General features: G+C 55.1%; 2 protein-coding genes across 3 annotated transcripts in view; both read left to right on the forward strand.

Moving 5' to 3' along the window:
* LOC115161852 (papilin) overlaps positions 1 to 17357 on the forward strand; it is a 64284-nt gene that overhangs the window by 1799 nt on the left and 45128 nt on the right. For both annotated transcript variants that reach the window (XM_029712668.1, XM_029712669.1), the window contains exons 2-3: positions 7659 to 7722; positions 10723 to 10826. In XM_029712668.1, the coding sequence (XP_029568528.1) occupies positions 7666 to 7722; positions 10723 to 10826 (161 nt within the window). In that variant the 5' untranslated portion in view covers positions 7659 to 7665. The remainder of the gene's footprint in view (positions 1 to 7658; positions 7723 to 10722; positions 10827 to 17357) is intronic.
* LOC115161755 (proline-rich protein 36-like) lies at positions 104 to 3188 on the forward strand. Its single transcript, XM_029712542.1, has 3 exons — positions 104 to 767; positions 853 to 2478; positions 2530 to 3188. The coding sequence occupies exons 1-3, from the start codon at positions 104 to 106 to the stop codon at positions 3186 to 3188; spliced, it is 2949 nt and encodes a 982-aa protein (XP_029568402.1).

Genomic DNA, 17357 nt, shown 5'->3' on the forward strand with positions numbered 1-17357 from the left:
TAAAAAGTTGAGCACAATAGGTTCATAGGGACGCTGACGCCAATAACAAGCTTCAAGTGAGTGCAATTATGGGCAGTTAGATCAGTCCTGAGCAGTGTCCGCTATGTTGCCCCTGGCCGCCTCCCAGCCTCCCCTCGCTGCCTCCCAGTCTCCCCTCGCTGCCTCCCAGACTCCCCTCGCTGCCTCACCTCGCTGCCTCCCCTGGCTGCCTCCCAGCCTCCCCTCGCTGCCTCCCAGACTCCCCTCGCTGCCTCCCCTCGCTGCCTCCCCTCGCTGCCTCCCAGCCTCCCCTCGCTGCCACCCAGCCTCCCCTCGCTACCTCCCCTCGCTGCCACCCAGCCTCCCCTCGCTGCCACCCAGACTCCCCTCGCTGCCTCCCCTCGCTGCCTCCCCTGGCTGCCTCCCAGCCTCCCCTCGCTGCCTCCCAGACTCCCCACGCTGCCACCCAGACTCCCCTCCCAGCCTCCCCTCCCAGCCTCCCCTCGCTGCCTCCCCTCGCTGCCACCCAGCCTTCCCTCGCTGCCTCCCCTCGCTACCTCCCCTCGCTGCCACCCAGCCTCCCCTCGTTGCCACCCAGCCTCCCCTCGCTGCCTCCCAGCCTCCCCTCGCTGCCTCCCAGCCTCCCCTCGCTACCTCCCAGCCTCCCCTCGCTGCCACCCAGCCTCCCCTCCCAGCCTCCCCTCCCAGCCTCCCCTCGCTGCCTCCCCTCGCTGCCACCCAGCCTTCCCTCGCTGCCTCCCCTCGCTACCTCCCCTCGCTGCCACCCAGCCTCCCCTCGTTGCCACCCAGCCTCCCCTCGCTGCCTCCCAGCCTCCCCTCGCTGCCTCCCAGCCTCCCCTCGCTAACTCCCAGCCTCCCCTCGCTGCCACCCAGCCTCCCCTCCCAGCCTCCCCTCCCAGCCTCCCCTCGCTGCCTCCCAGCCTCCCCTCACTGCCACCCAGCCTCCCCTCGCTGCCTCCCCTCGCTGCCACCCAGCCTCCCCTCGCTGCCACCCAGCCTCCCCTCGCTGCCTCCCAGCCTCCCCTCGCTGCCACCCAGCTTCCCCTCGCTGCCACCCAGCCCCCCTCGTTGCCACCCAGCCCCCCCTCGCTGCCACCCAGCCTCCCCTCGCTGCCTCCCAGCCTCCCCTCGCTGCCTCCCAGCTTCCCCTCGCTGCCACCCAGCCTCCCCTCGTTGCCACCCAGCCACCCCTCGTTGCCACCCAGCCTCCCCTCGTTGCCACCCAGCCTCCCCTCGCTGCCACCCAGCCTCCCCTCGTTGCCACCCAGCCTCCCCTCGCTGCCACCCAGCCTCCCCTCCCAGCCTCCCCTCGCTGCCACCCAGCCTCCCCTCGCTGCCACCCAGCCTCCCCTCGCTGCCAACCAGCCTCCCCTCCGAGCCTCCCCTCGCTGCCACCCAGCCTCCCCTCCCAGCCTCCCCTCGCTGCCACCCAGCCTCCCCTCGCTGCCTCCCCTCGTTGCCACCCAGCCTTCCCTCGCTGCCACCCAGACTCCCCTCGCTACCTCCCCTCGCTGCCACCCAGCCTCCCCTCGCTGCCACCCAGACTCCCCTCGCTGCCTCCCCTCGCTGCCTCCCCTCGCTGCCTCCCAGCCTCCCCTCGCTGCCTCCCAGACTCCCCTCGCTGCTTCCCAGACTCCCCTCGCTGCCTCCCAGACTCCCCTCGCTGCCTCCCAGACTCCCCTCGCTGCCTCCCAGACTCCCCTCGCTGCCTCCCAGACTCCCCACGCTGCCACCCAGACTCCCCTCCCCTCCCCAGCCTCCCCTCCCAGCCTCCCCTCGCTGACTCCCCTCGCTGCCTCCCCTCGCTGCCACCCAGCCTTCCCTCGCTGCCACCCAGCCTCCCCTCGTTGCCTCCCAGCCACCCCTCGCTAACTCCCACCCTCCCCTCGCTAACTCCCAGCCTCCCCTCGCTGCCACCCAGCCTCCCCTCCCAGCCTCCCCTCGCTGCCTCCCAGCCTCCCCTCACTGCCTCCCAGCCTCCCCTCGCTAACTCCCAGCCTCCCCTCGCTGCCTCCCCTCGCTGCCACCCAGCCTCCCCTCCCAGCCTCCCCTCGCTGCCTCCCAGCCTCCCCTCACTGCCACCCAGCCTCCCCTCGCTGCCTCCCAGCCTCCCCTCGCTGCCACCCAGCCTCCCCTCGCTGCCACCCAGCCTCCCCTCGCTGCCTCCCAGCCTCCCCTCGCTGCCACCCAGCTTCCCCTCGCTGCCACCCAGCCTCCCCTCGCTGCCTCCCAGCCTCCCCTCCCAGCCTCCCCTCGCTGCCTCCCCTCCCAGCCTCCCCTCCATGCCTCCCATTCTCTCCTCGCTGCCTCCCAGCCTCCCCTCGCTGCCTCTCCTCGCTGCCACCCAGCCTTCCCTCGCTGCCACCCAGCCTCCCCTCGTTGCCTCCCAGCCACCCCTCGCTAACTCCCACCCTCCCCTCGCTAACTCCCAGCCTCCCCTCGCTGCCACCCAGCCTCCCCTCCCAGCCTCCCCTCGCTGCCTCCCAGCCTCCCCTCACTGCCTCCCAGCCTCCCCTCGCTAACTCCCAGCCTCCCCTCGCTGCCTCCCCTCGCTGCCACCCAGCCTCCCCTCCCAGCCTCCCCTCACTGCCTCCCAGTCTCCCCTCGCTAACTCCCAGCCTCCCCTCGCTGCCTCCCCTCGCTGCCACCCAGCCTCCCCTCGCTGCCACCCCTCGCTGCCACCCAGCCCCCCCTCGCTGGCTCCCCTCGCTGCCTCCCAGCCTCCCCTCGCTGCCACCCAGCCTCCCCTCGCTGCCACCCAGCCCCCCCTCGCTGCCACCCAGCCTCCCCTCGTTGCCACCCAGCCTCCCCTCGCTGCCACCCAGCCTCCCCTCGCTGCCTCCCAGTCCCCCCTCGCTGCCACCCAGCCTCCCCTCGCTGCCACCCAGCCTCCCCTCCCAGCCTCCCCTCGCTGCCACCCAGCCTCCCCTCGCTGCCACCCAGCCTCCCCTCCCAGCCTCCCCTCGCTGCCACCCAGCCTCCCCTCGCTGCCTCCCCTCGCTGCCACCCAGCCTCCCCTCGCTGCCTCCCCTCGCTGCCACCCAGCCTCCCCTCGCTGCCTCCCCTCGTTGCCACCCAGCCTCCCCTCGCTGCCACCCAGCCTCCCCTCGCTGCCACCCAGCCTCCCCTCGCTGCCTCCCCTCGTTGCCACCCAGACTCCCCTTGTTGCCTCCCAGACTCCTTGGTAGCATCAAATCAAATCAAGCTTTATTTCCACAGCACATTTCAGACATCGAATGCATTGCAATGTGCTTTACAGGAGAAAAACGACAAAAAAAAACCGATACAAATAAAAGCTGAAATATTTCCTACTGTAAGGACAGACGCTGGTAAACGAGAAGCAAGTACAGGGAAGGAACATTTTAATAAATATTGGATGTGAAACTGAACAAGGACAGCGTCTGGACAGGGGAAAGAAAACGACATTAAGGGGAAGAAACTGAGGAAGTGACAGATATAGGGGAGGCAATCAATAAAGTAAAATAGTCCAGGTGAGTCCCATGAAGCGCTGACGCGCGTAACCTTGGTGATAGGTGTGTGTGTGATGAGCGCCAGATAGCGGGAGCAGGCGTGACGTCAACAAACATAAGATGAAAACAAAAGAATGACTGACTGAAAAACAAAAAAAGCCCCCTGAGGAAAAGCAAAGCTAAGAAGATGGTTCTACCCCCCAGCTTCCAGCTCTGCCCCCCCAGCTTCCAGCTCTGCCCCCCAGCTTCCGGCTCTGCCCCCCCAGCTTCCGGCTCTGCCCCCCCAGCTTCCGGCTCTGCCCCCCCCAGCTTCCGGCTCTGCCCCCCCCAGCTTCCGGCTCTGACCCCCCCAGCTTCCAGCTCTGCCCCCCCCCAGCCTCCACCCTCTGCCCCCCCCAGCTTCCAGCTCTGCCCCCCCCAGCTTCCAGCTCTGCCCCCCCCAGCTTCCGGCTCTGCCCCCCCAGCCTCCTCGCTCTGCCCCCCCCCAGCCTCCTCGCTCTGCCCCCCCCAGCTTCCGGCTCTGCCCCCCCAGCCTCCCCGCTCTGCCCCCCCCCGCCTCCCTGCTCTGCCCCCCCCCAGCCTCCCCGCTCTGCCCCCCCCAGCTTCGGCTCTGCCCCCCCCAGCTTCCTCGCTTTGCCCCCCCCAGCTTCCTCGCTCTGCCCCCCCCAGCTTCCGGCTCTGCCCCCCCAGCCTCCCCGCTCTGCCCCCCCCAGCCTCCCTGCTCTGCCCCCCCCAGCCTCCCCGCTCTGCCTTCCCCAGCTTCGGCTCTGCCCCCCCCAGCTTCATGCTCTGCCCCCCCCCCCAGCTTCCAGCTCTGCCCCCCAGAGTGTGTGAGCGTCCGGTAGGCTACGCGTGGCCTGGTTCCAGATCTGTTTGTGCTGTAGCTACTAGGCAGGTAGCTCCGGTATACTAGGCAGGTAGCTCCGGTATACTAGGCAGGTAGCTCCGGTATACTAGGCTGGTAGCTCCAGTATAGTAGGCTGGTAGCTCCAGTATAATAAGCTAGTCTCAAGGGGTAGAGAGGGTGTGGCAGGTACAGTCCGGCATCATCAGGCTACAGAAACCCCCCTGCTGCCCTGATAACAGTCGGGGAAAACAAACAAATAGCCGGTAGCCATCCAGTGGGCTAGGCTAGGCTATCAGCAGGCAACCCCAGAGAGCTTGTCAGGCTGGTAGCACTGGCCATCAGGCTAGGCTAGTCTCAGGGGCTAGAGAGGGTCTACTGAGTCCATCAGGCTAGGCTAGCCTCAGGGGGTCAAGAGTGTCTGGGTCCAGCAGGCTAGGCTAGCCTCAGGGGGTTGAGAGAGTTTACTGTGTCCAGCAGGCTAGGCTAGTCTCAGGGGGTTGAGAGTGTCTACTGGGTCCATCAGGCTATGCTAGTCTCAGGGGGTTGAGAGGGTTTACTGCGTCCAGCAGGCTAGGCTAGCCTCAGGGGGTTGAGAGAGTTTACTGTGTCCAGCAGGCTAGGCTAGCCTCAGGGGCTAGAGAGGGTCTACTGGGTCCAGCAAGCTAGGCTAGCCTCAGGGGCTAGGGAGTGGCTGTGTCCAGCAGGCTAGGCTAGCCTCAGGGGCTAGGGAGTGGCTGTGTCCAGCAGGCTAGGCTAGCCTCAGTGGCTAGAGAGGGTCTACTTGGTCCAGCAAGCCATGTCAGCCAGTTACCTGCTGCCCTGATAACATAACAGCCAAGGAAAACAAACAACAGGCTCTCCAGTTGATCACGACACAGAACAACACAGCGTAGCGACAATATTTCATCTCAATAAAGCAATTAAGTCCAGAGAGAGGGAGAAAGGCAGGTTTGCTGTGCACTCTGCTGCTGTACAGATGGTTCTGGTGCTGTTCACTCTTCTGCTGTACAGATGGTTCTGGTTCCAACGCTGACTATTCTGTTTATTTACAGAACGGAAATGTCCAAAAGTGATGCTCTGAAATGGTTTGGTTTCCCAACAAACTCTCTCTGTCATTACAGATATAGATGGGCTGGTGGTGCCTTCTCTCTTGAGGTTGGCTGGCTGGTTGATTGGAAGTTGGTTGGTTGGCTGGTTGATTTGTTGGTTGGTTGGAGGTTAGTTGGCTGGCTGGCTGGCTGGAGGTTGGTTGGTTGGCTGGCTGGCTGGCCGGCCATAGCCGACCAAAACTTCCAACGTAAACACCAGAACTGTAGCTCCCACACTGCTCCGTTTAGCATCACTGCTGACATTGTGAAAAACAAAACCAGAAAATATGGATACAGAGTATAAGGTCTACAGACTGTAACAGACTATAAGCGGCTGTGACACTTGTCGGATGTGGCAGGCTTGAAAACTATTACGGAGTACAAAAGGGAAACCAGGACGCGAGCTGCCCAGTGACGCGAGCCTACCAGATGAGCTAAATGCCTTTTATGCTTGCTTTGAGGCAAGCAACACTGAAGCATGCACGAGAGCACCAGCTGTTCTGGTGATAATGCTCTCTGTAGCTGATGTGAGCAAGACCTTTAAACAGGTCAACATTCACAAAGCTGCGGGGCCAGATGGATTACCAGGATGTGTACTCAAAGCATGCGCGGACCAACTGGCAAGTGTCTTTACTGACATGTTCAACCTCTCCCTGACCGAGTCTGTAATACCCACATGTTTCAAGCAGACCACCATAGTCCCAGGACCCAAGAAAGAGAAGGTAACCTGCCTAAATGATTCCCGCCCGGTAGCACTCACATCGGTTGCCATGAAGTGCTTTGAAAAGGCTGGTCATGGCACACATCAACAGCATCCTCCCGGATACCCTAGACCCACTCCAATTCGCATACCGCCCCAACAGATCCACAGATGGCCCAATCTCAATTGCACTCCACACTGCCCTTTTGCACCTGGACAAAAGGAACACCTATGTGAGAATGCTGTTCATTGGCTACAGCTCAGCGTTCAACACCATAGTGCCCACAAAGCTCATCACTAAGCTAAGGACCCTGGGACTAAAAACCTCCATCTGGAAATGGATCCTAGACTTCCTGACGGGCCGCCCCCAGGTGGTGAGGGTAGGTAACAACACATCCGCCACGCTGATCCTCAACACTGGAGCTCCCCAGGGGTGTACTTATTCCCCTCCTGTACTCCCTGTTCACCCACGACTGCGTGGCCAAACACGACTCCAACACCATCATTAAGTTTGCTGATGACAAAACAGTGTTAGGCCTGATCACCAACAACGATGAGACAGCCTATAGGGAGGAGGTCAGACACCTGGCAGTGTGGTGCCAGGACAACAACCTCTCCCTCAATGTGAGCAAGACAAAGGAGCTGATCGTGGACTACAGGAAAAGGAGGGCTGAACAGGCCCCCCATTAACACCAAGACAGTTGTGAAGAGGGCACGACAAAACCTTTTCTCTCCCCTCAGGAGACTAAAAAGATTTAGCATGGGTCCCCAGATCCTCAAAAGGTTCTACAGCTGCACCATCGAGAGCATCCTGACCGGTTTCATCACCGCCTGGTATGGCAATTGCTCGTCCTCTGACCGCAAGACGCTACAGAGGGTAGTGCGTACGGCCCAGTACATCACTGGGGCCAAGCTTCCTGCAATCCAGGAACTATATAATAGACGGTGTCAGAGGAAAGCCCATAAAATTGTCAGAGACTCCAGTCACTGAAGTCATAGACTTCTCTGCTACCGCACGGCAAGCAGTACCGGAGCGCCAAATCTAGGACAAAAAGGCTCCTTAACAGCTTCTACCCCCAAACCATAAGACTGCTGAACAATTAATCCAATGGCCTCCTGGACTATTTAAATTGACACCCCCCCTATTTTGTACACTGCTGCTACTCGCTGTTTACTATCTATTTATAGTCACTTCCCCCCTACCTACATGTACAAATTACCTCTAACCTGTAACCCCGCACATTGACTCGGTACCGGTACCCCCTGTATATAGCCTCATTATTGTGTCACTTTTTATTATTTTTTACTTTACTTTACTTGGTCAATATTTTCATAACTCTTCTTGAACTGCACTGTTGGTTAAAGGCTTGTAAGTAAGCATTTCACGGTGAGGTCTACACTTGTTGTATTCGGGCGCGTGTGACAAAATAAAGTTTGATTGGATTTAAAGTCTACAGACTAGAAGGTCTACAGGCTAGAAGGTCTACAGGTCATTTAGAATAAAGACAGTATAACTTTATAAGACTAACTTGTCGTCCTTTCATCTCCACCAGGCGAAAGATGAACATGCTGTGGTATCTGTCTACTCTGCAGCTGTTCCTGGTTCCAGCTCTCCTGGTAAGCAGACGTGATGTACATCTGAATAGTATTTTATAATATTGTTATATTCAGGGAATACATAAAGTCAGGTGGGAAAAGCAGTCGGTCAGGTACAGAGGTCACATCTAACCTATATGTTACAGTAAGGTGTTATATCCATCATACAGACATCACATACAGCACCCCCTGTACTTTGGATAGATACAGAGCCTTCAGAAAGTCTTCACACCCCCTTGACTTTTTACACATTTTTGTTGTGTTACAGCCTCAATTTAAAATGGTTTAAATTGAGATTTTGTGTCACTGGTCTACAGACAATACCCCATAATAATGTCAAAGGGGAAATATGTTTTTATTTTTTATTTTACAAATGTATCAAGGCACAAGGCGAGACCCAGGAGGCAGATGGTTGGAGTCTTACAATGTTTAATAATCCAAAGGGGTAGGCAAGAGAATGGTTGTGGACAGGCAAAAAGGTCAAAACCAGATTAGAGTCCAGGAGGTACAGAGTGGCAGACAGGCTCGTGGTCAAGGCAGGCAGAATGGTCGTACTGGAAAAACACGCTGGTTGACTTGAACATCCAAGACAAACTGGCACAGACAGACAGGAAACACAGGGATATATACACCGGGGAAAAACACGCTGGTTGACTTGAACATCCAAGACAAACTGGCACAGAGAGACAGGAAACACAGGGATAAATACACTGGGGAAAATAAGCGACACCTGGAAGGGGTGGAGACAATCACAAGGACAGGTGAAACAGATCAGGGCGTGACACAAATGTATTAACAATTTAAAGCTGAAATGTATTGAGTCAAGTATTCAACACCTTTTTTATGGCAAGCGTAAATAAGTTATTTTGCTTAACAAGTCACATAAGTTGCATGGACTCTGTGTGCAATAATAGTGTTTAACATGTCTACCTCATCTCTGTACCCCACACATACAATTATCGGTAAAGTCCCTCAGTCGAGCAGTGAATTTCAAACACAGATTCAACCACAAAGACCAGGGAGGTTTTCCAACACCTCGCTGAGGGAGGGCACCTATTGGTAGATAGGTCAAAAATAAATAAAAAGCAGACATTGAATATTCCTTTGAGCATGCTGAAGTTATTAATTACACTTTGGATGGTGTATCAATACATCCAGTCACTATAAAGATACAGTCGTCCTTCCTAACTCAGTTGCCGGAGAGGAAGGAAACCGCTCAGGGATTTCACCATGAGGTCAAGGATGACTTTAAAATAGTTACAGAGTTTAAATGGATGGAAATCTTTGGGATTTTGGCAATGAGGCCCTTTATCTACTTCCCCAGAGTCAGCTGAACTCGTGAGTACCATTTATATGTCTCTGGGTGCGGTTTGAAGGAGGTTGCTACCTAGCGCTAGCGCAATTACTAGCTACTGTTAGTGCAATGACTGGAAGCATGCTAGCAGATACCCATAGACTTCCATTAATTGTGCTAATGCTAGCGTTGGCGTTGGCTCGTGAAAATACCTCTAACTTCTTTCGTACTGTACACAGAGACATACAAATGATGTCGGAGGTTTGTGGTATATGGCCAATATACCACGGCTAAGGGCTGTATCCAGGCACTCCACGTTGGGTCGTGCCTGGATACAGGGGGGTAGGCTATAGACGGGGGTAGGCTACAGACAGGGGGGTAGAATGTAGACAGTGGGGTAGGCTGTAGACAGGGGGGTAGGCTACAGTCAGGGGGGTAGGCTACAGACAGGGGGGTAGGCTGTAGACAGGGTGGTAGGCTGTAGACAGGGGGGTAGGCTACAGACAGGGGGGTAGGCTGTAGAAAGGGGGGTAGGCTACAGACAGGGGGTAGGGTGTAAACAGGGGGGTAGGGTGTAAACAGGGGGGTAGGCTATAGACAGGTGGGTAGGCTACAGACAGGTGGGTAGGCTATAGACAGGGGGTAGGCTGTAGACAGGGGGGTAGGCTGTAGACGGGGTAGGCTGTAGACAGGGGGGAAGGCTATAGACAGGGGGGTAGGCTACAGTCAGGGGGGTAGGCTACAGACAGGGGGGTAGGCTACAGACAGGGGGGTAGGCTACAGACAGGGGAGTAGGCTACAGACAGGGGGGTAGGCTACAGACAGGGGGGTAGGCTACAGGCAAGGGGGTAGGCTACAGACAGGGGGGTAGGCTACAGACAGGGGGTAGACTACAGACAGGGGGGTAGACTATAGAGAGGGGGTAGATTGTATACATTGTATACACTGAGTCAGGAGCTTTGCCTGCTTTACCAGACTCCGTCACATGTCATTGGCATGGGCCCTGGTCTAAGGTATCGTGTTCCTATAAAGCCCTGTGGTCCCTGGTCTAAAGTATCATGTTCCTATAAAGCCCTGTGGGCCCTGGTCTAAAGTATCGTATTCCTATAAAGCCCTGTGGGCCCTGGTCTAAAGTATCGTATTCCTATAAAGCCCTGTGGGCCCTGGTCTAAAGTATCGCGTTCCTATAAAGCCCTGGTCTAAAGTATCGTGTTCCTATAAAGCCCTGTGGGCCCTGGTCTAACGTATAGTGTTCCTATAAAGCCCTGTGGGCCCTGGTCTAAAGTATCGTATTCCTATAAAGCCCTGTGGGCCCTGGTCTAAAGTATCGTATTCCTATAAAGCCCTGTGGGCCCTGGTCTAAAGTATAGTGTTCCTATAAAGCCCTGTGGGCCCTGGTCTAAAGTATCGTGTTCCTATAAAGCCCTGTGGGCCCTGGTCTAAAGTATCGCGTTCCTATAAAGCCCTGGTCTAAAGTATCGTGTTCCTATAAAGCCCTGGTCTAAAGTATCGTATTCCTATAAAGCCCTGTGGGCCCTGGTCTAAAGTATCGCGTTCCTATAAAGCCCTGTGGGCCCTGGTCTAAAGTATCGCGTTCCTATAAAGCCCTGTGGGCCCTTGTCTAAAGTATAGTGTTCCTATAAAGCCCTGGTCTGAAGTAGTGCACTCAATAGGGAATAGGGTGCCATTTGGGACACAGCCCATAATGTGTTGTTGTGTATGTCCAGCTACCCAATGGGGACTACTGGGAGGAATGGAGTGCCTATGGAGAATGTAGTCGGAGCTGTGGGAGTGGGGTTACCATAAGGACCAGGAGATGTGTCAGCCAGAGGTAAGAGAGTGTTGTTTGTTTGTTTGTTTGTTTGTTTGTTTGTTTGTTTGTTTGTTTCTTTCTTTCTTTCCTGTCTCTCTGTCCCCTCTCAGCTACCCCTGTGTCTCTCTGTCCACTCTCAGCTACCCCTGTGTTTCTCTGTCCCCTCTCAGCTACCCCTGTGTCTCTCTGTCCCCTCTCAGCTACCCCTGTGTTTCTCTGTCCACTCTCAGCTACCCCTGTGTTTCTCTGTCCCCTCTCAGCTACCCCTGTGTTTCTCTGTCCCCTCTCAGCTACCCCTGTGTCTCTCTGTCCCCTCTCAGCTACCCCTGTGTTTCTCTGTCCCCTCTCAGCTACCCCTGTGTTTCTCTGTCCCCTCTCAGCTACCCCTGTGTCTCTCTGTCCCCTCTCAGCTACCCCTGTGTTTCTCTGTCCACTCTCAGCTACCCCTGTGTTTTACAAGGTCAAATCAAATGTTATTGGTCACATACACATGGTTAGCAGATGTTATTGGTCCATACATATGGTTAGCAGATGTTATTGGTCCATACACATGGTTAGCAGATGTTAATGTGAGTGTAGCGAAATGCTTGTGCTTCTAGTTCCGACAGTGGTGCAGTAATATCTAACAAGTAATCTAACAATTCCCCAACAACTACCTAATACACACAATGAGAATGAATGAGGTGGGTGAATGAGAATATGTACATATAAGTATATGGATGAGCGATGGCCGAGCGGCATGGGCAAGGTGCAATATATGGTATAAAATACAGTATATACATGTGATATGAGTAATGTAAGATATGTAAACATTATTAAAGTGGCATTATTTAAAGTGGCATTGTTTAAAGTGACTGACTAGTGATCCATTTTGGTTGTTGTCCTTGATGATCTTTTTGGCCTTCCTGTGACATCGGGTGCTGTAGGTGTCGTGGAGGGCAGGTAGTTTGCCCCGGTGATGCGTTGTGCAGACCGCACCACCCTCTGGAGAGCCTTGCGGTTGAGGGCGGTGCAGTTGCCGTACCAGGCTGTGATACAGCCCGACAGGATGCTCTCGATTGTGCATCTGTAAAAGTTTCTCAGGGTTTTGGGTGACAAGCCAAGTTTCTTCAGCCTCCTGAGGTTGAAGAGGCGCTGTTGCGCCTTCTTCACCACACTGTCTGTGTGGGTGGACCATTTCAGTTTGTCTGTGATGTGTACAACCAGAAACTTAAAACTTTCCACCTTCTCCACTGCTGTCCCGTCGATGTGGATAGGGGGGTGCTCCCTCTGCTGTTTCCTGAAGTCCATGATCATCTCCTTTGTTTTGTTGATGTTGAGTGAGAGGTTGTTTTCCAGACACCACACTCCGAGTGCCCTCACCTCCTCCCTGTAGGCTGTCTTGTCATTGTTGGTGATCAGGCCCACTACTGTTGTCGTCTGCAAACTTGATGATTGAGTTGGAGGCGTGCATGGCCATGCAGTCGTGGGTGAACAGGGAGTACAGGAGAGGGCTGAGCACACACCCTTGTGGGGCCCCAGTGTTGAGATTCAGCAAAGTGGAGATGTTGTTTCCTATCTTCACCACCTGGGGGCGGCCCGTCAGAAAGTACAGGACCCAGTCGCACAGGGCGGGGTTGAGACCCAGGGCCTCCAGCTTTTTTTGTTGTATTTTTCACCATATTTTTTCTCCCCAATTTCGTGGTTTCCAATTGGTAGTAGTTACAGTCTTATCTCATCGCTGTAACTCCCGTACGGACTCGGGAGAGGCGAAGGTTCTCCGAAACACAACCCAACCAAGCCGCACTGCTTCTTGACACAATGCCCATCCAACCCAGAAGCCTGAGGAAACACCGTACTCTTGGCGACCGTGTCAGCCTGCACTGCGCCCGGCCCGCCACGGGAGTTGCTAGTGCGCAATGAGACAAGGACATCCCTGCCGGCCAAACCCTCCCATAACCCGGGCGACGCTGGGCCAATTGTGCGCGCCCCATGAGCCTCCCGGTCGCGGCCGGCTGCGACAGAGCCTAGTGGCACAGCTAGCACTGCGAAGCAGTGCCTTAGACCACTGTGCCACTCAGCTTGATGAGCTTGGAGGGTACTATGGTATTGAATGCTGAGCTGTACTTTTGTCCAGATGGGATAGGGCAGTGTAGAGTGTGATGGTGATTGCGTCATCTGTGGACCTTTCGGGGCGGTATGCAAACTGAAGTGGGTCTATGGTGCCCGGTAAGGTGGAGGTGATATGATCCTTGACTAGTCTCTCAAAGCACTTCATGTTGACAGAAGTAAGTGCTACTGGGCAATAGTCATTTAGTTCAGTTTTATTTGCCTTCTTGGGTACAGGAACAATGGTAGCCATCTTGAAGCACGTGGGGACAACAGACTGGGATAGGGAGAGATTAAATATGTCCGTAAACACACCAGCCAGCTGGTCTGGGTATCCTCTGAGGACGTGGCTAGGGATGCCGTCTGGGTCAGCAGCCTTGAGAGGGTTAACATGTTTAAATGTTTTACTTACGTCAGCCACGGAGAAGGAGAGGAGGGGGGCCGCAGTCCTTGTTAGCGAGCCGCGACGGTGGCACTGTATTATCCTCAAAACGGGCAAAGAAGGGGTTTAGTTTGTCTGGAAGCGTGACTTTCGAGTGTCTGCTGTTTTTATTTTTGTAGTTCTGTGATTTCCTGTAGACCCCTGCCACATATGTCTCGTGTCTGAGCCATTGAATTGCGACTGTACCGACATTTCGCTTGTTTGATTGCCTTGCGGAGGGAATAACTACACTGTTTATATTCGGCTATATTTCCATACCTCTTTCCATGGTTAAATGCGGTGGATCGCGCTTTCAGTTTTGTGCGAATGCCGCCATCCATCCACGGTTTCTGGTTAGGGTAGGTTTTAATAGTCACAGTGGGTACAACATCTCCATTGCACTTCATAATAAACACACTCACCGAGTCAGCATATAGGTCAATGTTGTTCTCTGAGGCTGGAAGGAAACATATTCCAGTCCGCATGATCAAAACAATCTTGAAGCGTGGCTTCCGATTGATCAGACCAGTATTGAATGATTCTCGTCACTGGTACATCCTGTTTGAGTTTCTGCCTACAAGACGGAACGAGCGAGATGGCGTCGTGGTCAGATTTGACGAAGGGAGGGCTGAGGAGGGCTTTGTATGCGTCGCAGAAGTTAGAGTAGCAGTGATCGAGAGTAATAGCCCTGCGAGTCGTGCAGTCAATATGCTGATAGAATTTAGTTAGCCTTGTACTCAAATTTGCTTTGTTAAAATCCCCAGCTACAATAAATGCAGCCGCAGGATATATGGTTTCCAGTTTATATAGAGTCCAGTGAAGTTCATTGAGGGCCGTCTTGGTGTTTGCTTGAGGGGGAATGTACACATCTGTGACTATAACTGACGAGAATTCTCTTGGTAGGTAAAATAGCCGGCATTTGATTGTATGGAATTGTAGATCGGATGAGCAGAAGGACTTGAGTTCCTGTATGTTGTTATGATTACACGATGAGTTGTTAATCATGAAGCATACACCCCCCACCCTTCCTCTTCCCAGTGAGGTGTTTATCTCTGTCAGCGCCATGAAAGGGAGAAGCCCGGTAGCTGAACCGATTTCGACAACATACACGTAGGCAGTGGCAGTTTAACTTTAAATAGGATCTCTATCTTTAAGTTGGGTGTTGCCTTCTGCGCCCTCAGTGTGCTGGGAAAAGCCCACAGAAGATGAGAAGGGAACTTGTTACTGTGTCACAGGAACACTCGTTGTGAACCAATTATACAGCGTCTTTCCTTCTTGACAGATTTTACTAGCGGTGGTTGAGTGTGTGTTGAAAGGAATCTATATTTGTGGCTTGTTGTGCTGGAGGTTGATTATGCAGGAGAGAGAGAGAGGAGCAATGGAGAGAGGGGAGGGATAGAGCTAAGCTAAGCGCTTTTGTCCATAAATCATATAGTTGGAATCCAGTCTGCTTGTTCCCTCTTGCATCTCATAATATTATGAAGAGGGGAAAGTAAAGCACATGTCTCCCCATGTACAGCAGGATGACCGTGTAGTCTCCCATTCTAACTGGATGATGAGGTACAGACTCAGGGAGTCTTACATGACGTGTCATTCCCCCTGGGGTCACTACACCCCCAAATCCTTCCTAAGGAGTTTGGTTGTATATGAGTGACTTTGACTTTGTGCTTCATAGTTCATCCCCCTTTCCCAGCAGTGATCTATACTGCCCTGCAGACACAGATAAATCAGATATTTATGCTGCTATCGCAAATCGCCACAAACGTTAGTCAGCAGCAACTTTTTCAGTACGATTTAGTGATGGCAGGTTGAGGTTTACGATGTAGTGGTGTGTTAAAGGAACAATCTCAAAGCTGAAAGTGTTTTTCCAGGGTTGGGTCAGTGGGCACTGGGCTGAAGGCTGGGTCTGTGGGCACTGGGCAGAAGGCTGGGTCTGTGGGGACTGGGCTAAAGGCTGGGTCTGTGGGGACTGGGCTGAAGGCTGGGTCTGTGGGGACTGGGCTGAAGGCTGGGTCTGTGGGGACTGGGCTGAAGGCTGGGTCTGTGGGGACTGGGCTGAAGGCTGGGTCTGTGGGGACTGGGCAGAAGGCTGGGTCTGTGGGGACTGGGCTGAAGGCTGGGTCTGTGGGGACTGGGCTGAAGGCTGGGTCTGTGGGGACTGGGCTGAAGGCTGGGTCTGTGGGGACTGGGCTGAAGGCTGGGTCTGTGGGGACTGGGCTGAAGGCTGGGTCTGTGGGGACTGGGCTGAAGGCTGGGTCTGGGGGCACTGGGCTGAAGGCTGGGTCTGTGGGGACTGGGCAGAAGGCTGGGTCTGTGGGGACTGGGCTGAAGGCTGGGTCTGTGGGGACTGGGCTGAAGGCTGGGTCTGTGGGGACTGGGCTGAAGGCTGGGTCTGTGGGCACTGGGCTGAAGGCTGGGTCTGGGGGCACTGGGCTGAAGGCTGGGTCTGTGGGGACTGGGCTGAAGGCTGGGTCTGGGGGCACTGGGCTGAAGGCTGGGTCTGTGGGGACTGGGCTGAAGGCTGGGTCTGTGGGGGACTGGGCTGAAGGCTGGGTCTGCGGGCACTGGGCTGAAGGCTGAGCCTGCGGGCACTGGGCTGAAGACTGGGTCTGCGGGCACTGGGCTGAAGGCTGGGTCTGTGGGGACTGGGCTGAAGGCTGGGTCTGCGGGCACTGGGCTGGGTCTGTGGGCTGAAGGCTGGGTCTGCGGGCACTGGGCTGAAGGCTGGGTCTGCGGGCACTGGGCTGAAGGCTGGGTCTGTGGGGACTGGGCTGAAGGCTGGGTCTGCGGGCACTGGGCTGAAGGCTGAGCCTGCGGGCACTGGGCTGAAGACTGGGTCTGCGGGCACTGGGCTGGGTCTGTGGGCTGAAGGCTGGGTCTGCGGGCACTGGGCTGAAGGCTGGGTCTGCGGGCACTGGGCTGAAGGCTGGGTCTGCGGGCACTGGGCTGAAGGCTGGGTCTGCTTAGATCTCAGTTAGGAGGAATTTATTCAAACAGAGATGGCTTCCTAGACATGCTGAAGCACAGCTACACTGATGTCATTGGTTAATTTCATTTCACATTTTGGAACAGAAATGAGACAAATGTCTTGACAGCGGAGTCAAATCCATTTAATGTACTGTCAGTTGAAGGGAATCTGTGATTTGGCACATGAGAGCGAGACAGAGAGAGCTTTGTATCACTGTACAGGGAAAAGCGTATTGTGCCTTTATCGCCATCCATGCCCTAGCACCCATGGCTACCATTTAAATCCTCTCTACCTGTTGAATCATTAATGCTGTCACTGTTAGTCTAACACGCCCAAATGCTGCTCTACCCCGTTACATGCCAGCCAGACAGTCAATTAGCCAGCCAGACAGTCAGTTAGCCAGCCAGACAGTCAGTTAGCTAGCCAGGCAGTCAGTTAGCTAGCCAGACAGTCAGTTAGCCAGACAGGTAGCCAGCCAGTCAGTCAGTTAGCCAGCCAGACAGTCAGTTAGCCAATTAGCCAGCCAGTCAGTCAGTTAGCCAGCCAGACAGTCAGTTAGCCAGCCAGACAGTCAGTTAGCCAGACAGTCAGTTAGCCAGCCAGACAGTCAGTTAGCCAGCCAGACAGTCAGTTAGCTAGCCAGACAGTCAGTTAGCTAGCCAGACAGTCAGTTAGCCAGCCAGACAGTCAGTTGGCTAGCCAGACAGTCAGTTAGCCAGCCAGACAGTCAGTTAGCCAGCCAGACAGTCAGTTAGCCAGCCAGACAGTCAGTCAGACAGTCAGTTAGCCAGCCAGACAGTCAGTTAGCTAGCCAGACAGTCAGTTAGCCAATTAGCCAGCCAGACAGTCAGTTAGTCAGCCAGGTAGCCAGCCAGTCAGTCAGTTAGCCAGCCAGACAGTCAGTTAGCCAGCCAGACAGTCAGTTAGCCAGCCAGACAGTCAGTTAGCTAGCCAGACAGTCAGTTAGCTAGCCAGACAGTCAGTTAGCCAATTAGCCAGCCAGACAGTCAGTTAGCCAGACAGGTAGCCAGCCAGTCAGTCAGTTAGCCAGCCAGACAGTCAGTTAGCCAGC

Source organism: Salmo trutta, chromosome 25, assembly GCF_901001165.1.
Source record: "Salmo trutta chromosome 25, fSalTru1.1, whole genome shotgun sequence".
NCBI classification, from domain to species: domain Eukaryota; kingdom Metazoa; phylum Chordata; class Actinopteri; order Salmoniformes; family Salmonidae; genus Salmo; species Salmo trutta.

Bases quoted from the DNA above. Each gene is read 5' to 3' on its own strand.
- LOC115161755 (XM_029712542.1), top strand. From the start codon at position 104: ATGTTGCCCCTGGCCGCCTCCCAGCCTCCCCTCGCTGCCTCCCAGTCT. The intron at 768-852 runs GCCTCCCCTCGT...GCTAACTCCCAG, and splicing joins CCTCCCCTCGCTGCCACCCA to CCTCCCCTCGCTGCCACCCA. The intron at 2,479-2,529 runs GCCTCCCAGCCT...GCTAACTCCCAG, and splicing joins CCTCCCAGCCTCCCCTCGCT to CCTCCCCTCGCTGCCTCCCC.